The sequence below is a fragment of the Heliconius melpomene genome, unplaced genomic scaffold, assembly GCF_056956725.1.
Source record: "Heliconius melpomene rosina isolate 202511_hmr_F unplaced genomic scaffold, ASM5695672v1 ptg000026l, whole genome shotgun sequence".
Classification (NCBI taxonomy): Eukaryota; Metazoa; Arthropoda; class Insecta; order Lepidoptera; family Nymphalidae; genus Heliconius; species Heliconius melpomene.
In genome coordinates, this window is record NW_028181862.1 from 221,304 (window position 1) to 246,362 (window position 25,059).

General features: G+C 35.0%; 3 protein-coding genes across 11 annotated transcripts; 2 read left to right on the forward strand and 1 right to left on the reverse strand.

Annotated features, from left to right (window-relative positions):
- Nucleotides 1-1,234: 1,234 nt before the first annotated feature.
- On the forward strand, nucleotides 1,235-4,368 carry LOC146526551 (uncharacterized). 8 transcript variants are annotated; one of them, XM_085207003.1, is made up of 6 exons: nucleotides 1,235-2,835; nucleotides 2,936-3,294; nucleotides 3,372-3,438; nucleotides 3,515-3,643; nucleotides 3,811-3,912; nucleotides 4,253-4,368. In XM_085207003.1, the coding sequence occupies exons 1-2, from the start codon at nucleotides 2,263-2,265 to the stop codon at nucleotides 2,978-2,980; spliced, it is 618 nt and encodes a 205-aa protein (XP_085063129.1). In that variant the 5' UTR covers nucleotides 1,235-2,262; the 3' UTR covers nucleotides 2,981-3,294; nucleotides 3,372-3,438; nucleotides 3,515-3,643; nucleotides 3,811-3,912; nucleotides 4,253-4,368. The 8 variants fall into 8 exon arrangements, with proteins under 8 accessions (XP_085063129.1, XP_085063133.1, XP_085063134.1 ...); XM_085207007.1 differs by having other exon boundaries at nucleotides 1,235-2,805; XM_085207008.1 differs by having other exon boundaries at nucleotides 1,235-2,805; nucleotides 3,857-3,912.
- A 3,272-nt stretch (nucleotides 4,369-7,640) lies between these two features.
- Nucleotides 7,641-13,112, forward strand: LOC146526552 (uncharacterized). 2 transcript variants are annotated; one of them, XM_085207009.1, is made up of 2 exons: nucleotides 7,641-8,871; nucleotides 12,545-13,112. In XM_085207009.1, exons 1-2 carry the CDS (start codon nucleotides 8,655-8,657, stop codon nucleotides 12,598-12,600), a joined length of 273 nt encoding a protein of 90 aa, XP_085063135.1. In that variant the 5' UTR covers nucleotides 7,641-8,654; the 3' UTR covers nucleotides 12,601-13,112. The 2 variants fall into 2 exon arrangements, 1 of the variants encoding a protein (XP_085063135.1); XR_014879389.1 differs by having other exon boundaries at nucleotides 7,642-11,229.
- A 10,230-nt stretch (nucleotides 13,113-23,342) lies between these two features.
- On the reverse strand, nucleotides 23,343-24,588 carry LOC146526553 (uncharacterized). The gene is made up of 2 exons (XM_085207016.1): nucleotides 23,520-24,588; nucleotides 23,343-23,359 (listed from the first exon to the last, which is right to left on the reverse strand). The coding sequence occupies exons 1-2, from the start codon at nucleotides 24,586-24,588 to the stop codon at nucleotides 23,343-23,345; spliced, it is 1,086 nt and encodes a 361-aa protein (XP_085063142.1).
- Nucleotides 24,589-25,059: the final 471 nt, after the last annotated feature.

Here is a 25,059-nt window from a genome sequence, read left to right on the forward strand (position 1 = left end):
TTTTTAGTTAATTGTCACATTTATCAAGTGTATTGCAAACTACTCTCCCAGACCATTTATATAGTCTGTACATTGTAGCACATTTTATGGAATAAGCATTTTTAATTTATTATATATAAAAATTGTTTTGTTAAAGGTGTTGCAAAATGGAGTCACATTGAGGCATTTTATAAATTAGACAAAAATAATGCTAACTTTGTCTTTGCTCCTGCTCTGACCGAAAATCATTTACATCCAAATTTAAAACAGCAGATGAGGGTAAAACTTGCTGCACAAATATTTAGCCACTCTGCTGCTGCTGGGATTTTGGCAAAAATTGTATCCAGTGAGTATTCTCATTATCTATTGAGAAACAACCATGGTACATCCATATAACAATTATTTATTACACATGTCTCTAATATTTATTCTAGTATAGAAAAGAGAGCTACCCTCTATATATAGGAAATATTTAAGAAAGAAATATAGTATAATTGTAATTAGTTCATTAAATAATCTATTTCTTATTATATTCATTTAATATATAATATAAAAAAATAGCAAAAAATTGTAAAAAAAATATCTAAAACAAAAATAACTATATATCCTTCATATTATATTTAGGTTATGCTTTTATGGTATATGTAAATGTAAAAATGTGTATGCATAGATATATATATGTAATATTTATGTTTAATTGTATGTATTTATTTATGTGTATGTTTCTGTTGTGTAAATGTATTTTTTTATGTTAAATGCAATAACGAATATTATTATATAACATGCAGCAATACTAATTTTAATATGTTTTTTTTTATTGCAGATGAGCTTCCCTCTGAAGCTCACGCTACAGCAACATTATTAAAAAAATTTGATAATTTATTTGATAGTGTTAATGCTGACACCGCGGGCTTGCGACGAGGAAAAAAATATTCAACTATTATGACCAAAACAAGCCCTCATTTAGCTTTATTTTTTGAAATGAGGAAATTTATTTCTTCAATGAAATTTCTTAACAATCGTACCATGCCTCCTTCCCAAGAAGGCTGGATACACACACTTAACGCAATTGAATAACTGTATGATAATCTTAAAAAAATTAATGTTAATAAGCTTTCCACCCATCGTTTAAATCAAGATCCCTTAGAAAATTTCTTTGGATGCGTCAGGTATAACTGTGGGTCAAATACAAATCCGACGATACAACAATTTATTGCAGGGATAAAAACGGCTTCTTCTTCTTCTTCCTGGCATTAATCCCGGCTATTACCAGGGTCTGCCTTCCTAGTCAAACTACTCCATTTTGCACGATCTTTTGCGTCCTCGGTGGTTAGACCATTGGCTCTCATGTCCTGCATCACGACATCCAACCAGCGCTTCCTTGGGCGTCCGGGAGGTCGCGTCCCAGGAACTGGTATACCAAGGCACTTGCGTCCGACATAGTTCTTAGGCCGGCGCGTAACGTGGCCAAACCATCTCAAGCGACGCTCTTGGAGCTTATCCGCTACGTCACGGACCCCAAGACTACCTCGAATGAATGTGTTGCGTATGCGGTCAGACCGCGTTACGCCGCACATCCACCTCAGCATCTTCATTTCCGTGACGTGAAGCTCCTGAGTGTGCCGAGATAGTGCTGGCCAACATTCGCTGCCGTATAAAAGAACCGGTCGGACGATGCTCTTATATATCAGCCCCTTGAGCTTGGGCGACCACACCAGTGACCTCCCGCCATTTGGCCCAGGCAGCGCTTATCCGGCCATGGACATCGTGATCGATGCCTCCAGACTCGTGCATAACGGATCCAAGGTACCTGAACTTCTCCGACTTAACGGCTGGCTCAGGACCTATAAGGATGGTGCTCGAGTCGCGGCTCCTGCAGGCCATGTACTCTGTCTTCGACACATTTAGTTTAAGACCGCCGTTCTCAAGCGTACCCTTCCAGAGGTTCACTTTACGCTCCAGCGTCAGTCGGTTCTCGGCAATGAGTGCTATGTCGTCGGCATACATCATCAGCCATGGAGGCTGGTCCTGGATGTGAGCCGAGACAGTATCGAGCACTACATTGAATAAGAACGGACTAAGAGCCGAGCCCTGGTGAACCCCCACTGTAATCGGGTAGGGTCTAGTGTCGCCAACAGCAGTCCTAACCATAGAAGCGGAATCGTGGTACATGTCTCTGATAATCTCAATATAGGCCTCAGGGATCCCTTTGGATCGCAATGCCCACCAGATACACTGACGAGGCACACAGTCAAAGGCCTTCTGCAGATCTAAAAAGGCCACATGCAGAGCTCTCCTTTTTTCCCTGTATGCCTCCATCAAAGTTCTGAGGGCGAAAATGGCGTCCATGGTGCCCGATCCTGGCTGAAATCCATATTGAGACTCAGAGATAGTACACTCTCGGCGGAGCCTGAGGTCGTTCATGCGCTCGAAGAGCTTCATGGTATGACTCATAAGCTTAATGCCCCTATAACTACCACAATCTTGAACACTGCCCCTTCTCTTGTAAATAGGGGTAATAAAGCTAAGCCGCCACTGATGCGGCATCTTACCAGTGTTCAAGATATGGTTAAAAAGGTCAGTAAGCATGAGCACACCAAGAGAGCCCAACGATTTCCAGGGATAAAAACGGCTATTGTCAGCAACTTGCGACATTCAGGACAAAAGACAAATTGCGAAAATGATACTGCTCAAATTGCTGACAATTTAATTAGTTTTCTTACAGAAGAAGAATCTATCATAGAAAAATTTGACGATATGAGTGACATTGAGTATGACATTGATTTTGGAAAGGTGGCAGCTGGAGCAGTTGACGAAGTAGAGAAGGTGACACCAGAGTCTCAAGCTTGTGCATATGTTTGTGGCTTCATTTTTGAAAAACTAAAGAATAAGAACTGTGTACATTGTAAAAATGCTTTGCTTACAGTTTCTGAAAATGCCATTCATATATTTACAGGCCTTAAAGAATATGAAACTAACCTTAACACCTCAACCTCTTTAAATTATGTCAACGAAAATTTTGTAATAAGTGTTCAAGCTTTAGCTACAATTATAAATAAATATTTAAATGTATCAGCATGGAAACCACATCTAAAAAAGAACATGTTACTATCTCTTAATCAATTTAACTTTGATTTTCTCTATAATTGTAGAGATCATTTAAATACAAATATAGAGCATATAAAAAACTGTACATTTCATACAGTAATATAACGTTTAAACAGATATATAACTTTAAAAAATAGAGAAATGATTAAAGATGACAAACAGAAAGTTTTAAGTTAGGAAATTAAAAATTTTCAGAAACAAATAAAAGTATGCATGTGTGTTAATATTCAATTTTAAATTTATTTGCTTTTTACTAAATACAATAAAAAAATCTAAATTCGTAGGGCGGAGCTAAAGCTACTCCCCTTCAAGAGATCAAAAAAACCGAAGAACAGCCTGTTCCAGAGCAAGGTAATCAAAAAACAAATTATTTTAAACTTTACCATAAACCAACACACATAATTATTATTCTTTTAATTCATAATAGATTAAGAAGAAATGGATATAGATGACACCACCCCAGGGAGAGGACACTTCAGAATCTGAACAAGAAGAAGCTGCAGGAAACTTCAGAGCGGAAGCGGCATTTCCTGCAGTTAAGTTATTAGACTTTTAAGTAAGTATTTAGACTATTTTTAAATTGGATGTTTAATAATTTAAATTTCACATATGTTGTGTTAGTTGATAATATATTTCAATGTTTAATTAAATTTGAGTATCATTTTTTTCATAACACCAAATCATTTTGCTCTGCATGCTGATGTTCCCTATGGCACGGAAAAGTCCCCTATGTTCGACTGTCCAGCAATAACAATTGAAGATGTTGCAGTAAATGCTGCCTTAGCACCATAAAAATTGGAAAATGTCCCATTGCAGATGATTGAGGTGTGTTTTTTTAAATCATGTACATAGCAATAAAAGAGATTTTATTTGTTTAGAAAAGGAATAAATTATAAGTTTATTTTAAAAAATGGATTCCATAAAGCAAACTTATATGTCCATAACATAACCATCATGTATTAAATTAATCAATTTATTGCATGATGATTATGGTTTATTACTTTATATGATTACTAAAATATATAAAATTTTCTGGCCGAAATTGAAGATAATCATCAAAATCAGATGTACCTATGACATAAAGAAATAATAAAACAAATAAAGAAAAAAAATAATAAAGAATAAAACTATATATAACTATATACAACTATATATAAACTTGCAGGCCGCTACTGAAGGACCCTCGAGAAGAATTCCCAGTTCAGTGTATAATAAATAATGAGAAATGTGAAACAGCCATTTGTAATTAATGTTTGATATAAAATAAAACATTTTTACATATTTATGTTCTTTTAATAATATACTTACCAGTATCATTATAATTTAACAATAGATAAATTTTTATTACAGTATTCATGGAAAATTCAAAATTCTAAATTCACATACAGGGAAAATTCTAATTCAAAAGCATAATTACTAGTACGCAGCATTGGGGTAATTTTAATTGCAATTGACAATTAAATATTAATAATAAAACATTTGTCTGTAGGGAAATCAAAATTACCAATTAATTTTGATTGATCATAATAAACAATCAATTGTGATTTCCGTACAGACAAAATATGTTAAATTGTTAATATTTAATTGTCAATTACAATTAAAATTACCCCAATGCTGCGTACTAGTAATTATGCTTTTGAATTAGAATTTTCCCGCTTTTCCGAAAAAGTTTGGTGCTATAAAATGCGGCGCTAGTAGTATAAGCGTGTAAAGCTATTGGTAAAATTTTTTGTATGGGAGTTACGCTTCTTCTAGTATATGTTCCTTGGACCGACAGTATGAGGCTTTATTTCTACAAATTGTACAATGTTTATGCTTTACAAATACTATTACATTTTTAAAACAAAATAAATTCAAATTACTTTTGGCTAGTACATCAAGTTTGATGAATTTAAATGTTTCTTATTTAACATATCTGATAAATTATAATTTTTGTAAATAAAACACTTACAATAATATACAAACAATATTAAAACTATTCAGTAATGACAAAGTACCAAAGTTAACCTTTAAAGTATTAAAATTCAAAATTATTAAACAAATTATTATTATTTAATCATACTAACAAGTAAATATACTTGACTGAAAGCATTTCAAAATAAAGTAAAAATTAAATTCAAAATGTGTCTTGTATGTCTTCTTCTGTATATTGCCCTCTGAAGCTGATTGTCATTGTATACAATGGTTCCCGAGGATGAATCCTAAAAATAGGAAAAAAGAAAGAAATATTTAATATATTTTAAAACTTGTCATTTCCTATTTTAGATTTTTTTATAATAATGTAAACATTCAACACTAAACAATATAAACCTATTTTCATATAGCTATACATATTTTAGCCATAATGATGAGAAGGCAGGCATGCTTGATAATTACATTAATATGATTCTAATGGACTAACTTCAATGTAAAATAAATATTTTTGATAGTTTATGAATAACAGACAAACAGTGGCGTAGCTAGGGGGGTGCGAGCGGGGCGGTCGCACCGGGCATCAACAGGAAAAGGGCATCAAAGTCGACGATTAGTGTGTTTTTTCTTTGTTTTTTGGACTTTACCATTTTAAAGGGCATCAAGTCCTCTAAGCCGCACCGGGCATCAAAAGGAAAGGGGCATCAAAGTCGACAATCACTTTGTTTTTTTTTTAGAAGTCATCGTCGATGATTACCTTTTTTTTTTAGAACTCATCAACAGAAAAGGGGCATCAAATCCCCCGAGCCGCACCGGGCAGCAAATACCCTAGCTACGCCACTGCAGACAAAGAGATATTATTAGAGTTACTTTTACCTTGCTTCTGTGATTATTTTAAGCATTTAAATGTTTATTGATTTCACCTGGATAATGTCCTATCATCCTGAGAATGCTGTACTTCTAATAAATCTGACCTCATCAGTGAATACTCTAAAAAATTTACAAAATTATTATGATTTTCATCATAAGTAAACTTTATGAATGTTATTCACTTTAAAATATACAATGATTAGTAACTCTAATCTTATAGAAGTATCTATATTCTATACAGTTAAAATAAAAAAAGAAATACATGTTTATTATAATACTAGTAATACATACCACTTATGTTGTCTTCAGTAAGAGAGATTATTAAGTGTATGGAGTTTTGTAGCCATTATTTTACTTAGGTTTAGAATTGTGCAAAAGATTTTTTTTTGTATAGAATATTTTAACATACTTAAACAATGCACTAAGTATAGTCTGGCAAATATGTTATTGATAATGGGAAGCACGCGCGGCAAATTGCGCAGAAAGCGTATTTTGATGTCTGCACATAGACACCCGCTCACGCCGGACCGATTCCCCGTTAGGGCTCGCGGGGAATCGTTGCGGGGTGTGACCGGGCTACGGTACAGTCGAGTGCAACGCTATCAGTTCATTACTATGAAATATGAATATAATATCATATGCTAGCATCATATATACGGAATGGCGTAGTAGAGCATATTTTTCTTAAGCAACATGCAAAATGAACATATGGTAAATTGAAAAATTAAATAAAAAACTGAATTAAATTATTATAATGAGGCCACGGCCACATACAAATCTTCTCAATCCAAATTCAATAAAAAAAGTAAAATTTAAAAAGTAAATTTAATATATAAAACAAGCAAACAAATACAAGATTTTGGCGTTAGGCAACATGCAAAATCAACTTATGGGTAAGTAAAAAATTTTTTAAATAATGAAAATAGAGGTCTTACCAATAAATTATGTTAATAAATTATATCTCCAAATTAAATCAAAATTTTATTACCGTTTTATTTAAAACGTTAATTAATGCATGCAAGAAAGTAAAAAATGAAAATTGACAAATAATAAAGCAAATAATGAAAACGGTAAAAGGCATTTTTGTTTACAATTAATTATATTCTTGTTTGAACAATATAGTGTGAGCTCGATAGTACCTTTAAAGATGTGTGGGTGCGAATTTCCTGTAAGGACGTAGCGCTCACACTGACGCAAATGGCAAACTATGGCAAAGGGATACCGCACTCTCATTTTTTGTACCTCAAAATTTATTGAAATAATTTACCCAATATTATTTTCTTTTATATAATCTTTAAGAAGTTTAAATATTGCCAGATATTTCTTTATTCATATTGCATAGTTTATAAGCTTGTATTATGCACACTGAATGTTTATCTTGTACATAAGTGTGTATATACACATCTACGTAAATATCATGTGCCATTAGTTATATAAACAGAAGCTTAGAATTGATTAATTATTTATTGAGTCAAAAATGTTATTATACTTTTCGGGCTAGTCTTGATTTTATTCTCGACAACAATGTATAAAACAGCTGATTATTTTGCGATATTTAGATATCCTCATTAAATTTTCGTTTTGTATAATTTACTTCAACATAAACATGATAAGATATTTTAATTATCGTATAGGTAAATGTGATTTGCTAAGCGTGAGGTAAAACAACATAACAGGTAACACTGATCGAACGTTCTCTGCGCATACATATACTGCGCAATTTACCGCGCGTGCTTCCCATTATCAATAACATATTTGCCAGACTATACACTAAACTTTAAGCTTCACTTCAATAATAATTTAAGACGTGATAGAATTAAATTTTTCATATAATGTAATTAAAATATAGTTAGGAGACTTCTGTGCTACAAATGTCAACTGTCAAATATAGTACTGCAATATGTCAATGTCACTGTCAATATCAAAATGCCCGCGCTTTTCATTTGTTATTAAGTTACTCATTTTAGCGGGAAGACATATTTGCCCCTCATATACTTGAGGTTACACGTGTGGTATTCGATGTGATTTGTTACTAGGTTGTTAATAGATCATTATTAGCAAGTTATAAAGTAATTTAAATGTTTTAATTAATAAATAATGTGAATTGGTTAAAAGAGCTGCTATAACTAACACTGAGTAAATACCTATATGTGTTTTCGAATGTTGTTGGTGTTTTATATAAGTTTCTAGTTATTTATACTTCAGTTTATAGTTATTTAGATTTTTAATAAATAAGATTGTATTTGTAACATTAGTGTTGTATAGTTTTATTTTCATATTTCACTTCTGAAACCTAATTTCAGAAGTGGGATACCTATCTAAGCCCATCAGGCCAGATCCTTGTACCTTATAATTTTGTTATTTTTGTGAAAGCAAATAAAACACCAGTTTCATCATTTCTCTTTTCTTAAATTATTTATTGCCTATATAGAAATACAGTGTTAAATATGGGTGATGCTGGAAGTAAATCACAAAACAAATCACGTCGACCGGACACGACACGTGGTCGCGGTTAGCGAGATAGGTTAAGTCATTTGAAAGCCATGTTGTGGGACTCGAGCGCTCGCGCTGGTGCTTTCATGGTTCTGTTGCAGGGCATTCATGCCGCCGCTGTGCCGCTATGAGGTGCTTCTACTCTCACGACAAGTGATGCGTCTCTGTGTACCTCAGCTCGCGATGCGCGACGCTTACCTGGGCGTCTTGGTGTGCCTCTGCACGCCCTCAGCTCGCAATGTCCGACGCATTCCTGCGCATCTTGGTGTGCGTCTGCACACCCTCTGCTCGCAATGTGTGATGCGTCTGCGAGACTGCTTGCGATGCGGTCCCCGCGCATATCTGCGCGCCACTGCTCTCGATGCGGTCCCCGCGCGTATCTGCGCGCCACTGCTCTCGATGCGGTTCCCGCGCGTGTCTGCGCGCCTCTGATACAGATGAGCGACGCGTCCCCGCACGTGTATGCGCGCTTCTGCTTGCAATGCGCGACGCGTCTCTGTGTGTCTCCAGGTATCTGAGTGCCTCTACTGGTGAGCATTACAATGCATTTCTTTGGAGATTAGACAAACTTGAAAAAGGTACACAAAATAATATTTCTTCTCATAATTCAACCTGTCATGCTAGTTTGTTAAAAACAAATTTAAATGATTAACTGTTAGATTTGATACTTTTCCCAAAGGTGCATTATCTGAAAGTATGGCCTCTGATACCTCATCACCTTCTCAATGTACTTCAGGGGTTACCAAGTTAGCCCGTAATCTTTCTGATGCAATAAAATCTTTAAATAGTTGAATAATACAAAACTATTTTATATCAAACTGACTCTGTTATCAATAATATTGAGCTATAGTGTGAGGAGGTGGAGAGGGTTAGAAGTGCTAGTAACTGGAATGATTCAGAATGTTTATCACATGACTCTGGGCGCCTTAAGGGTGATGTTCATGGTTGAATGAGTGAGTGAGTGATTACTGGTGATCATAGGTGGTTGATGTTTTATGCAGGCTGATTCTGAAGAGTCCTGTGGTTGTGCTTAGTGTGCTAGAGGAGAGACGGAGAGAGTTTGCCTTGAGATGATTCTTGTCAATGTATATAGGGCTTAGTGAATTGAATTAAATTCTTGATATATGGCGTTTCGAGCATGCCAGTTGAGCACAATTCATAGTGACTAAAAAAAAAATAAAAAAAAAAGAAGAGATTCATAGCTTAATAATTAGGCGTTCGTTACACAATTCTTTTAGATTGGAACAATTTTATTGATGGTGAAGGGGGTGTGAGTAACATTGGATAAGGAAACCTAGAAATGGTAGCAGTATGACTTGTAACTTTTGTTTGTTCTGAACTGTTTGTTGTGTGAGGGAAAATCAATAAACTGTACCTTAGAGGGTGAATAATACTGTTACTTTGTTGGAAGGAAATGGTTTTGTTTCCTTGGCTATTGATGAGCTCTCACTTGGAGGGTGAGTAATACTGTTAATTTGTTGGAAGGAAATGGTTTTGTTTCCTTGGCTATTGATGAGCTCTCGCTTGGAGCCGACTTGATAGTTGTTCTGAGATCTTGCATGCCTGTTCTAGTTATTATAGATGCTGATGTTATTGTATGTAGAATGTGTGTGCTGTTATGTACATTTGACTTAAAGTTGTTTTAAAAAAAAAAGATTTAATCAATTAAAAAGAGATTTGGTAATAATTTAAAACATATTAATTAAAATCTCAATCATAAAACAAATAGAATTGAGTCACAGTGGAGATAGAAAAATGTGTAGCTGTTAGGAGAGTTTCAGGTAGACTAACTATGTTTTATACTAATGACTTATTAATGCATACATAGTATTGAAGTGATGCAATGCTGCAGATAAGGGTGCAAACCTTGTATATAACTTAGGATTTATTAAATTAAACAAATTAGGATTATTAATATTTTTAATTTATGTGCAATTGCAACAATTGTCTGCTATAAGATTGAAATCAGAATAAGTAGAATTTAATTTAATTGTTGGATTAATTGAACTAATAAATTTTACATAACAAGTAAATATAAAAATTGTAAATTTTATGTTAATAAAACCAAATGTAATATTTTCATGCCTAATGGTATATGGAGACTAAATATTAATAATTAATTAATTACATCTGTAACATATGTTGTAGGTAACATTCTGAGTAAATAAATTCAGCTTCAAAGTTAAAATTCCAGTGTCAAATAAAGTTACATTGAAATAATTGTTATTACAATTAACATGCAATTTAGTAGATTTGAATAAATAAAGACTCATCAGTTATTACCTAGTGATTGACAAAAATGTAAATTTCCTAAAATAAAATTTGTTTTACAAATAGTAGGAAGTGAATTAAAAGCCATAACATACATAGACATAATTTCAGTTTCACAAATAGGATTATCGATTACATCAAGTTCATTAAGATTACTACATAAATAATTTTTGCTAAGACTAAGTTTACAACTATTACTTATATAACTGAGGATACAATATTTAGACTTACCTCTATTAATAGCTATATAAGTAATTAGCGGGAGGGATTATTGTAGCAAAAGATTTCTGTGTATTACTATTATGAGGTTACAGAGTTTGAATTATTTTAAACAAATTAAAATGGGAAATTGAAACCAGAAGAATGTTTATAGTAAATAATAATTTATTGTTTATGATATAGGAGACAATTTCAGACAACTTAATTAGTGAGGAGTAAACAATGCCTAGGAATGTCTATTGAAGTGTCTGTCAGCACATTCAGCGTTTGGCAACACATTAATGTACCACTTAAGTTATTAGCTGGATTCTCTTATGTACATAATAAATAAATTTTCACATTATTTGATCGCCGGTGCCATTAAATGTGCAAACAACGGTAAATATGGAAAAATGCTTATCTTCTATATGGGGTGGGGACAAGCTTAAAGTACATGAAATTGTCAGCTATCTTGAAGAGAGGAGTGTAGTATGTGTATTGGAGGGTGCAATCCAAAGTGTGTATGACTGGATATGTGTTGATTGTGGGGCACTGAAAGGGTTGGATGTCAGAGGATGTTATCTTCTCCCTTTGATTGATGATGACACAAGGATAATTTGGGTGGTTATGAATATTTTATGTAAACATGTGTTGAATGTTGTCATATTTTATGTAAACACATATTGAATGTGGTCATGTTTTAGAATATGTTGATGACGTGTTGATAATGCTTTATGATGGGATTCAGTTACTATTAATACTCAAACAAAAAAAAAGAAAACCGATTTTCCCATAAAATTTCGAATATGTTTATTACTTCAACAGAAATTGAACATGTTGGTTGAATTATAAATAGAGGTCAGGTTAGGCCGAGCTTCTATAACACTGAGGCAATTAATTATTGAGTGGTGGTAGTTAAACCACTCGAGGAGCTCTAACATGGTACAATGGCATGGGGATTAGTAACTGAAAATTTGTACTGCCTTTTTCGTTGTCAAGTTATTTTAACTGTATTGCATTAATTCTTGCTTTGTTGTCTAGCATAATTTCTTTCTAAATCATTACATGCTTACATACATACAGACCAACATTTTATTTTTCTCTTCCTCCATTAATTCTTTTTCTAAATGTTTAATTTTTGTCTGACAACCAAGGTGGGGCTTAGTGTACAATACTGGTGTAATGTGGCAGTTTGTTTATTGAGTTCAATTGGATGTGTGGTCCCTTTGGGCACAGACATGGGGTTGGGTTGGGTGTTTTGACTTTGACTTTTGACTTTGACTTGTATCAGACGTTTGGTCTGATGAGGCATATGGCCTGAGAAATTTTGACGGGTGTGTGGCCCTGAAAGATTTTGTGAAGAGCATGTGGCTCTGAAGGACGTTTGGTCCTTGTGGTCAAGGTGGACATTTGGTCCTTACTGACATTATGGCCTTGTGGACGTTTGGTCCTTGCTGACGTTTGGTCTTTGTGGACCATGTGACGTCTATGTGGACATTTGGTCCTGGCAGACAGAGGGGACGCCTTCTGACTGTTCTGTTCACAGGTTCCAGAGTTTGCTGCACCGGACTGAACATACTTGGATATGAAGATTTTACAGGGTTAAAAATGAGAGCTCTCAAAACTTTTTATTTTTATATCTTTTGTCTGTACCTTTTGATTGCCTATTCATTTATGTTGTAATGTTTAGACATTTATTAACTTTAAATTTTAGATGATGAAGACAGCGAATATGGTACTACTGTAGAATTTTCATCAATACAGCCATGAAACGACGCCGATGACTTTGGGGCTAATCGGGATGCACCAGCATGTGATCAGGCAACTGGATATTAATTCAGCTACGTCGGGGACGACGCAGGGTCAGAATGGCCGAGTTAGGAGACTTCTGTGCTACAAATGTCAACTGTCAAATATAGTACTGCAATATGTCAATGTCACTGTCAATATCAAAATGCCCGCGCTTTTCATTTGTTATTAAGTTACTCATTTTAGCGGGAAGACATATTTGCCCCTCATATACTTGAGGTTACACGTGTGGTATTCGATGTGATTTGTTACTAGGTTGTTAATAGATCATTATTAGCAAGTTATAAAGTAATTTAAATGTTTTAATTAATAAATAATGTGAATTGGTTAAAAGAGCTGCTATAATTAACACTGAGTAAATACCTATATGTGTTTTCGAATGTTGTTGGTGTTTTATATAAGTTTCTAGCTATTTATACTTCAGTTTATAGTTATTTAGATTTTTAATAAATAAGATTGTATTTGTAACATTAGTGTTGTATAGTTTTATTTTCATATTTCACTTCTGAAACCTAATTATATATTTAACAAAATAAATCTTGTTTAACTTTCACTAACAAACTATATATCAATCATTTTTCTCTTATTAAATAATAAGAGAAAAATCTCTTTATTTGTAATTATTTACTAAAGACATCATCGAATAAAACACCAGTTGACGGCTGTCAACTTTAATCATACTGCGTAGTGCGTAATATAAACTACTTATCTCCAAAGCGCCATCTTGTATCTAAAAACTTCCATATAATACTAATAGATGGCAATGAATCAAAAATTATAATAAATAATACGAAATTCTTTAATAATTTTATTACGATAAAAAAATATATATTACAAAACGATAAATTAAATTTAATAGATAACGTTTTTTTTTTGTAATTACTATTAAGCTCAACAAATGTTTTAATCGAAATTGTCATTTTTTTTTGTTTATTATATATTTTTTTAATTAGTATAATTTTCATGTTATATTGAAATCTGTTTTATTTTTTTCTGTTTCTGTTTAGGTTTAGGTTTAGGTTAGGTTTTTTTTTTTTTTATACTTGCAGCCTCCATCATGAGGAACGGAAACTTTGGTTTCGAATTGTTGTGTTGTTCTCGGCTTTTGAATAATATATTTATGGGGATACTACTTTATTGTGATATTTTACTGGTTTTTAAAATTGAATCTTAAATTACGAAGACTAGATACTGTTTTCTTTAGTAAGCTATATGATAAATTTGCTATTTGCGGTAATTTGGAATTCGTTTCTAAAAATACACTTTTGAAGTTATGAATTTCAATGTTATTACTTTTTTCTTTTTGATGATGCGCTTCCAACTTTGTGAGGCCCTTTCTGGCGCATTGGTGTTTTGTCACTGCTACCCGTTTGTACCATTTTCCAGAATGTGCTAGACACATTCTGGTCAGGAAACACATTTTCCAGTCCGGTGTATATTGCCGGGGAGTGAGGACCACATTTTGCCAGACATGCCATTTTTGCGATGCATGTGGCCTGGATTTCTGCCCATTTTACTGTGCTGATGAAATCCAGGCACATATGTTCCGCTGGCAGGAGGTGCACTCGCTTGGTCTCAACGTGTTTCGCCGACACAACTTCAGCAGTAAGCCACACTTGAGCGAGCCAGGGATTCCCACCGCTTCCGGACGGGACAGTCCTCGCTGAAGGCGTTGTGATCCGTACGGTCAATCTTAGCCCTAATGCAGTTTTTGCAAGTAGGGGTAACATTGACCGACAGCATTTCACAAGCTGCCTTTAGGTGTGGGCCCCCACAGTGGCTGCAGACGTCCGCCTCCTCAGTGCAGTACCTCTTCTTGTGGCCGTATGCCAAACACCGGGAGCACTGCACTAGGGGCGACTGGTCCAAGACCCTGACCCTCTGCAGATCCACTCTTAGAGCTCCTAGTTCTGTCGTTCTCCTCCATATGATAGGGGAAACCGACAGCACCAGGTGGCTCGTGTGGGGGTTTCTGGCCTTTTTTCGGAACCTGACCTGGATCCTGCCGTCCTCCTCGGCAAAGCCGTCCTCGGCAAGGCCGAGCACCTCCTCGTCTGAGTTGATGTTCAACAGGTCTCTCAGGACAATCATTGGGTGTCGGTTCTTGACCTCCTCGACGCGGAGGCGACCGGCCTCCAGTCGTTCCCTGGCTTTGTCCCTGTCCTCTAGGGTCGGACAGCCGAGGACAATCCTCGCGTCCTTAGCTTTCCGGACCCTCTCTACCTTAATCCAACCCTCTTTTGCGTCCACCGCTTTGCGTACTCGCTCCAGGACCTCCTCCCCTGTCTCCAATACATCCTCCGAGGAGACGATGATGGAGTGCAGGGCAGGTTGTACCGGCTTCGGCTTGGACGCAAGTGCGGTGACGCAGGCATACGAAGAGGGTGGATTTGCCATTGCAGTGGTTTTTGTATCGAGCGCCATCTTTAATTCTCGCATTTGCTCTGCATTCTCGATCAACAGCCTCGAGTGCTCCTCGATTTTTCGAGCGAGCTCCCCCTCCTGCTCATTGCACTCGGGCTGTTTTTTAGGCGGCTCCTTTGACGCCCCTACGCCATTTTGTTCGTCCTCGAGCTCTTTGACAAGGGCATATAGTCTCTCCAGGGCCTTTGTTACGCCTATTTTTATGTCGGTGTTTAAGTTTCGAGAATTTTTCAGGTGGAGTTTGGCGCTCGTCAGACACGCCTTCGCCTCTGAGGTCCTACTGAGGTAAGTCTTTTTCTCTGCGGTCTCGCTGTTCTTCGGTTCTTTAGGTTTCCTCATTAGGAACATAAATTTTAAAACTAAACGTATTTATAAAACAGTAAATTTAAAACTAAACATATTTATGCATAAATATTTTAAATAACATTTTAAATTAAGACAGTTACTACTGGTTTTAAATAACAATTGTGTGTAATTTTATTTACAAAAATTATAACATAATGATATTAATTTATGGTAATGTATGTACCAATAGAGGGCGCTTTTAATGTTTTAGTGGGAACCATAATCAATTTTGTTTTTTACTTGATTTTTCATATAAATTACAGTTGGACAAGAATTTGACATACCGGAGTGTTCACAGTTTAAATAAATTAATTACTATTAGTTTTATTGTTAAATTTATTACAGTTGTAACATTTAGGGATTGTATTGTTTACTAAATTTGGACAAACGGGATGTTGGTGGTTCACATCAGCGCAGTGTGAACAAGGCTTGCAGTCGGACGCACAGTTTTTACTGATGTGTCCAAACTGCAGGCACTTGTAACACTGCATGAAAGGTGAGAAGTCACCAACATAGACCTGCTGGTGGTCTATATTAAGTCAGCCCAGTCGGTTAGCTTCCCGCGACGACTTACTATAACGACACGACTGGACTTACTATAAAAACGGCATTATATAAATTTACATTGCGATTATTATTACGTTTAAACCTAAGTTTAAAATCATTCTCTTCGTTTACAAGTGCTTTAATTGATAAGTTTTGTTGAATTATTATTGTAGCCAAATCGTCAAGGGAAACATCAGTAGATATTCCCTTTAGAATAAGCATAGGTCGAAGCTTCTTGGCGGGTTCCGCGGTAACTATTTCAGACTGTTTTAAGTGTTCTAGTGTTTCATTGCAATGCAATTCGTTAAGAAATTCCACCCATAATTTATTATTTTTAATAATTTGTACTCTAGTGCATAAGATTTATTGCGGAATGTGATGCTATTTTTGAATTTTTTAATTGTGTCCTGCTTATTATTAGTATTTTCTTTGGGTGTTATTACTAAGGCGGGCTTATAACTGTGCTTTGGAGATTTTATTAAGGGTGGCTGGGGTTTATCTACTACTATTTCTAATTTAAATTTCGATATCTCCTCCCTAACTGCTGCCACATATCCTCTCTCAGTGTGCTATCGTCCACTGGGGGTGCTATTGGGGGTGTGGGGGGTGTTGCTGTTGGAGCTGTGACCACAGGTGTCGGATTCGAATCCCCTGGTTCCATCACAGCCTCCATGTATATGTCTGTAGCTAGTCTAATCTCCTGAGCGGCTTGTACAATATTTTTTTTATTTTCAGAGGTAACTCTTTTGTGTTCCTCTATTGCAAAAACTATGGCCCGAGTCAGTTTATGGACGACAGCATACATCGAGTGAATATCCTTCGCTTCCACAGCAACAGCAGGGAGGGGCCTCGCGACTTTCGAAGCCTTCGACCTAGACTTATTTTTAGCTTTAGGTGGAGTTTCGGGGCGATCTAGACCGAGATCTAGGTCGAGTTCCCCATCGAGAGACATTTCTAAAAGTTGAGCAACTGAATCTGGAGTGCTGCACCTGCTCTCTGTGGCCTCAGCAACTTCAGAGCCAGGGTTTTGAGTTATATTTTTCCTCTGGCTACTCGCCCCGGCCTCCAAAGTAGGCTGAGTCGAGGTCTTTTTAATATTACTTGGCGGCGTTGAAAACATACGCTTGTAATCCATTTTTTAAAATTTAAAAATGAGAGCAATAAAAATTAAAAATTAAAATTAAATTAATTTAAAAATAAAAACAAGCTTAAAAAGGTTACGGTTAAAGATATTTATTTCCATTAAAAAAAAGATATACAATTTAAAGTTTTAAATTAAATTTAAAATTTTAATTAATTTTATTTACATTAGGATACAGCGCGAGCCAAGATAACTTTGTATTAATCTAAATCTGAAAAGTAGAAATTTGCAAAAAAATAATAATAATATTTTTTTATAATAATAATAATAAACTAAAATTAATACTAATATACTATATAATACAGTCACCAAATTATACCTCTCGAAAGGGCAATTCTTACAAACTATTACAAGCGATTTTTACTATAAGATAGAATAACGTCGACTATTGCATGAAGATTGATTTACGTAATAATATTCGGAAATTCACTTTTTTGTTTTACGTCGGATTTTAACACTGTTTTTTCTAAAAGGTTGAGCAGGCCGAAAAAATGATTTTGGGAAAGTTTCGAAAATGTGGCTTATATATAAGTGGGTGTTTTAGAGTATTTTAGATACTCTAATGAAGTTTTACAGAATTACACTATGGAGTCCGCTGGTGTTTCCTTAATATCTATTTTATTTATTGTCCGAAAATTCTAAAACTTAACACAAAAATCTTCTTTATTAGATTGTCTTTAAGTAAAAATTTTAAAAAATATGGGATTGTCGATTTTGATTTTTTGTAACTGACCTTTAAAGTTTAAGTTTTTGATGCACTGTGTCCGTTTTCGAGTTTTTCCCGAATATCTCACGATTTTCCGGCTGGATTTTCAATCAAAAACTAGATTCTTGATGGTCTCGTCCAGGCGCATGGAACTATGTATATCACTTGACTCTACTTATCTCCGTTTGGAAAATGCCCCAAAGGTCATTCAAGGTCAAACTACTCTAAAAATGCTAATAACTTAACAACGGAGAGTCCAAAAATTCTGAAATTTTGCCAAAACGTGCGGGGCCACTATATACACTGGTTAGTAAAATAAAAAAGGGGGGTTACTGATCTTATTTTCACACCGCACGCGAAAAACTAGTCTAAATGTTGCACTTTTTCACTATTTTGAAGGTTAAACTACAATAACTCAGTAAATAACTGTCCGATTTTAAAGATTTTTAAATATAAATGTTAAAAAACTTACTGGCTATTACTGTGTGATAACTCAGCTCGATACACAAAGATGTACTATTTTTAAAACGCTTATTTACACTATTTGAGTCAATTTCTCCACTAAAATAACAGTTTTTTGGCACTTTCACTAAACGGATTTTCACGATTTTTTCACATTAATGTAGATGAGTTCAGAGCGCTTCTTTTGACATATTTCACAACTTTCTACGATAACTTTTGAGTAACTTATGACTTTATCTTAGGACTTCAAAGTAATTATGAGACTCAAAACTTTAATATAACATACAGGAATTAAGACGCTTTTTATACAAAGAAGATTTTGTTGTTCACATGTTATTTCGTTTAACAAAAATAAAATAACTTTCATATGACATAAAAAATTAAGACCATTTTTGAACAAATAATATTCAATAATCACATATTTTTTATATAACTTATTATATATACTATTTTTTAACTTACAATTATTTAGATGTAGCTTATACTATATATATATGTATAAATACATACTTTTTTTTTTTTCTCTTTTTTGTATATTATATATATATATCTTTTTATATACTATTTTTATATATTTTTTAAATATTTTTATATATTTTTATATGTACATATATATTTTTTTTATATTTTTGTATATTTTCAAAATTTACATTTCGTTTGAAACACTTTAACTTTCTTTAAACTAAACTGTACAATAATCTTTGTAGCTATAAGCTATGACCTTAAAACTATACATAATTATAGAAACATAAATTTATGACTAACATACTTATAAAAACATAGATTTATGACTAAACATATTTATATAAACGTAAACTTAAAACTAAACATATTTATAAACCATAAATCTAAATTAAAACATATTTATACATGAATATTTTTAAATAACATTTTGAGTTAAGACACCGGTTTTAAATAACAATTATGTGTACATTTTTGAACTAAAATTATAACATAATTATATTAATTTATGCAAGAGTATATATCAATCAAAGGCGCATTTGGATTTTAGTAGGAACCATAATCAATTTTGTTTTTAACTTGATTTTGCATATAGATAACAGTTGGACAAGAATAAGACATGGCAGAGTGTTTGCAATTTAAATTACTGTTAGTTTTATCCCATCAAAAACATAAATGTAAAATGAAAGCCAAGTTTTGTAATAAAACGTATGCTTTCAGCGATAAAAGAAGTGAGATGTAAATGTATGCCAAGTTCAATGGTCAGTCCTGAAATTTATTTTTAACAATATAAAATATTTAATAACAACTGAAAATGCCCATTCTTCTTACAACTTGGGGACTTTATTTATGTGTAATATCTGACTTGGCTAGTTTTCAAATGAATTTACATCGATATAAATGAATGTATTCAAATTCTATTCTATTCAGATTCTATTGTAAATTCATATGAAAACTAGCCAAGTCAGATTTTACACATAAATAAAGTCTCCAAGTTGTAAGAAGAATGGGCATTTTCAGTTGTTATAAAATATTTTATATTGTTAAAAATAAATTTCAGGACTAACAATGGAGAATAATCACAAAATTTAAATTCTAGCTCATCGTATTGTCTTTTAAAAACAAAAAATACGTGTGAAAGAATTATTTTGATACGTCTATTAGTTTTTGAGATATTGTCCTTTAAAGTAAGCGCGCGACGCGAGATTCCGTCGGGCCATAACCGACTCGCGTGACGTCACAGGTCTTGCAAAACTCGCTCGCTCAGTTCGTCTTCGTTCACTCGCAGTTCGCGCTCTTCTTTAGCTGGCGTTCCACCACAAATTTAGTTTTGTTTAATAAATAACATATAGATATATTTTTAAATTCTTTTTTTTTCACAAACATAATGTAATAGCGAGCATTGTATTTTAAGATATTGAAGTTTTGATAGTACTTTGTCAAAAAAACAGTTCTATCTTGCTCGGTTTCATGGCGTGTTGTACCAAAATCTTTAGCTTTGATTATTTTTATTATAGTATCGATACTAGAAAGCTTGAATTTTTTCCAACAAGACTTAGCTTGGCTTGAGCGTTACCACAAACTTAATTAGTACTTTAATGGAGAGAATACTCAGAACTTTGATGGAGGCATACAGGAAAAAAAAGAAGAGCTCTGCATTAGACGGCCTTTGTAGATTTGCAGAAGGCATTTAACTGTGTGCCTCGTCAATGTATTTAGAGGGTATTGCGATCCAAAGGGATCCCTGAGGCCTATATTGAGATTATTAGGTATATGTACCACGATCCCGCTTTGCGATTCGCGATGGTTAGGACTGCTGTTGGCGGCACCAAACCCTTTAGATCACAGTAGGGGGTTCACCAATGCTTGGCTCTTAGTTTGTTCTTATTTATTGTAGTGCTGGATACTGTCACGGCTCACATCCAGGACCAGCCTCCATGGCTGGTGATGTATGCCGATGACATTGCACTCATTGAAGAGAACCAACTGATGCTGGAGCGTAAAGTGAACCTCTGGAAGGGTGCGCTTCAGAACGGCAGTCTTAAAATGTGTCGAACTCCGAATACATAGCCTGAGGGAGCCCGGACTCGAGCACTGTCCTTATAGGTCCTGAGCCAGGCGTTAAGTTGGAAAAGTTTCAAGTACCTTGGATCCGTTATGTGCTGTCTGGGCCAAATGGTGGGAGGTTACTGGTGTGGTCTGCGACCGCAGAATATCACCCAAGCTCAAGGGGCTGATATATAAGAGCATCATCTGACCGGTTCTTTTATACGGCAGCGAATGTTGGCCAGCACTATCTCGGCATGCTGAGGATCTTCACGTCACGGAAATGAAGAAGCTGAGGTGAATGGGCGGCGTAATGCGGTTTAACGCATACGTTACACATTCATTCGAGGTAGTCTTGGGATCCATGACGTAGCGGATAAGCTCCAAGAGTGTGGCCTAAGATGGTATGGCCACGTTGCGCGCCAGTTAGGAACTGTGTTGGATGCTGGTGCCCTGCTATGTCTATCCTGTCCCTGGAGCTAGACCTCCGAACGCCCAAGGATGCGGTGTTTGGATGTCGTGATGCAGGACATGAGTACCAATGGTCGAACCACTCAGGACGTTACAGATCGTGTAAAGTGGAGTAGGTTAAGCAGGAAGGCAGACCCTGGCAACATACGCCGGGATTAATGCAAAGAGAAAGAAGACTTGGTTGCAGTTGTTGAAGACTCGTCGCTTCGACGATGTAGCATATTATAAATGTCATGGTATGTTTACAATCACCTCTTCTGGCGGCACAATCTTCGCAGATTACGTATAAACTTGTTGGTTCTTTTCATTGCATTCTAAACTGCAATAATATGGTTTAATACGTGCACGGTGTTCTGCTGTAATCTACATTTGGCAATACATACATTACCTACTCTTTTAACTTATGCGTACGCAATAGCATCATGACCATAACTCTCTCTTGCCGATATTATTCAGATATACATATATAAAAATATTACAAATCTACATAAAAGAAAATGTACATCTGCTCAACTTACTGCATGTATTTAGTTATATTATTATTATATTATTTTCACTTATAAAACAATCTTACTACTTTGAACTGGAATAAAAGGTTTGGAACTTTTAACGCAAATAGCGTTACCTCCAATATGAAACTAGTTAGGTTAGGTTACATTACAGCTTTAAATAAATAATTTCAAATAAATTAACATAAGATATTATTATCTATCCCTACCCCAAATCGACATAATATTACTAGTTAGACAACAAAACTTATCTTCGCATTTTTACTCCTTGCATTTCTGCGGCGATGAAATCACTATTATTCCATAAATAATCGGCAACCATAAATCCATCTATTACGGGTAGGTTATCCGATTGCCCTTTTTCGAATCCTTCATCCATTTTAATTAATTGGATTAACACTTTAGCACAGGTAAGTATCAAACAAACAAAGTACTGCGCGAGATCTCCTATCACCGTTGGCGACTAGTGAGTTCTGCCAGACCTGTGACGTCACCGTCCGACCGCGGGACTGTTAGCGGCATTTAAAATTTTTGCAAACTTCAAATGCCTGTAAAATCATAACTACTTGGTTTTTTTTAATGAAACAAAAACTAGTGTATTTGTATACGTAAAAACATTACTGTAACGAACTTTGAAGCATTATTTCATACCTATTACCATTCCTCATTGAACTTGGCATACATTTACATCTCACTTCTTTTATCGCTGAAAGCATACGTTTTATTACAGAACTTGGCTTTCTTTTTACATTTATGTTTTTGATGGGATATCATTACTTTTTGTACAGAAATTATAAGTAGGAAGGTTCATAGTGTTATCAAAATCAAAATATTCTTTATTCAATTTGGCCATTACAAGTACTTTTCCTATAGGAAATTACTACGGCAAGAAACTCAAGAGTTGCTCTTTTTAAAACATAGTTTAGAGTAAGTGCTTCATAGGACATTTCTCTTCGCCGAATAAACCAAGTAGGACACCATTGTGATAATACTCTTCTATCTTAATATTGTATAAATCTACTGCAGCCTTTATTTCGGAAGTAGCTCCGTACGTAGTTAAGCAAAGCATGTCTTCTTTAGAAGAGTAAGGATTCCCGTTTCGAGCGCTAGTGTAGATACTTAAATCATTCCAGTTACGACATACGTACTCTACTATAGTCTCGCGCAATTTATTAGTTTGTTGTATATCAATACGCTCAAACAAAGAATATGCAATAGCATGGAAGAGACAGCTCCCATCGGGAGGCATTGGAACAATTCGGTGTAAGTTCTTGTTTCAACCACAAGCAATTCTATTGAACGACTCATTGTTTAACATGTCTTGGAAAAAATATAAACAATAAGTTTATTAAGTACTGACAGTACAAATCTGAATTGATATGATCCCAAAAGTCGACTTCGTTCTCTGCCGTTTTCACAAGCGTGGTATGGCATGGTATGGTTCTTTAAATCTGGCGTTCCGAGCGTGCCAGTTGAGCACATATCACTTCGCCAATGTCACGTTGTATGGAGAAGACACGAAGGAGGTTGTACGGTAAAAAATAGACAATGTTACACGATAGGAAAATGCATGTAGAAAAAAAAGATCCAGTTAAAAATTGCCTTCACCTACAAATAAAGTTAAAATTAGTATAATACATTATATACATAACACAGAGATTAGTAATAAGAAATATAATACAGAGGTTAGCTTATAATTTAATTTTGTTATATCTAATATATTTACATAAAAATTTACAAAGAGGACTAAACACAAACATTAACAAACATTGAACATTAAGAGGACGGGGAACTTTATGAGGAAGGACGTCGTATAAGGGACGGATTAGCTTCGGGCAAGTGAAAAGGATGTGAGGAGGGGAACCGTCGTCTAGGCCACATTCACACAGTGAGTGGTCCCTGACCCTGATCTTAGCTAGGTGCACAGGCGTACATGCATGTCCTAGGCGCAAGCGACAAATAGTTGATATAATCCTCCGTTCAGTAAATCTTTGGGAGAAAAACCAAGGTCGCCTGGGGATATTAGGTTGAATAGCACCATAGAATTTACCTTTCTGAGATTTTAACAATTCCCAGAATTCAGACCATGACACATCCAAATGAGTTAATGCAAAAGACAACAGATCCTGGGCCGAAATAGAAGAGTGATCTGAATTACCACACTGGACGGCCAATTTTGCGCACGAGTCTGCAGATTCATTCCCACTTATTCCAGAATGACCTGGAATCCATGCCAAAGTAACATCCAAACCCTTTAAATAACATGAGTACAGTTCTTCACGAATCCTTAAAATAATTGAAGACCTTAGTTTACTATGAAATGGATTTCCCTTTATAGCCAATATACAACTTAAAGAGTCAGTACAAATAACAATCTGTTTAAAGTCATGGGAGTCTGTGAACTGGATTGCTTCTAACAAAGCAACAGCCTCTCCAGTAAACACAGATGATTCGGGAGGACATTTAAATTGTAATATAATTTTGAATTTTGGTATCCAGCAAGCTGCACCAACACAGCTTTCTTTTGAAAGCTTTGATGCATCTGTAAAGATGAGGATGTGGTTTGAAAAATTTTCATTTACTATGGATTGAAATTTTGTGTTGGTGTCAGCAGCTCCCTTGGTTAGACCAAGATTAGTGATAACAGAAGGATGGTGTACTAAAGCTTTATAAGGTGTACAGAATAAAGGATTAGATGGAGAAGAGGACAAGGGATGAGGAGGAGAGGTAAATTTCAGGAAACTATTGAGCAAGTAGGGTAGGGGCCTGCCCGGAGGAATGAGGTCCGCTAAATCAGATAGCTTGGACCATAGAGGGTGGGATGACAGCTGTAACATTTTACCAACAAACCGATCAGACAGGAATTGGCGACGGATAGGATAAGGAGGATCAACACACTCAACCTGTAGTGCGTTGGTGGGAGAAGGCTTCATTGCACCTATAATAATTCGTAGGCATTTGTATTGGATTCTATTGAGTTTTTAACCGACTTCTGTAAGAAAAGGAGGTTATCAATTCGATTGTTTTTTTTTTTTTTTTTTTTTTTAATATTTGTTACCTCATAACTTTTAACTGGGTGGACCGATTTTGATTTTTTTTTATTTTATTTGAAAGGTATAGCTTCCCGAATGGTCCCATTTTTTTTTGGTCCATGTCTGACAATGGTATCCATGAGAAAATCACATAAGTCTTAAATATGCATTATGCATGTGCGCGACTAATAGCCGAATAACTCAATGTCGCGCTAACCGATTTTGATGATTCTTTTTTTATTTGAAAGGATACATACACTTCAAGGATAATTTGGT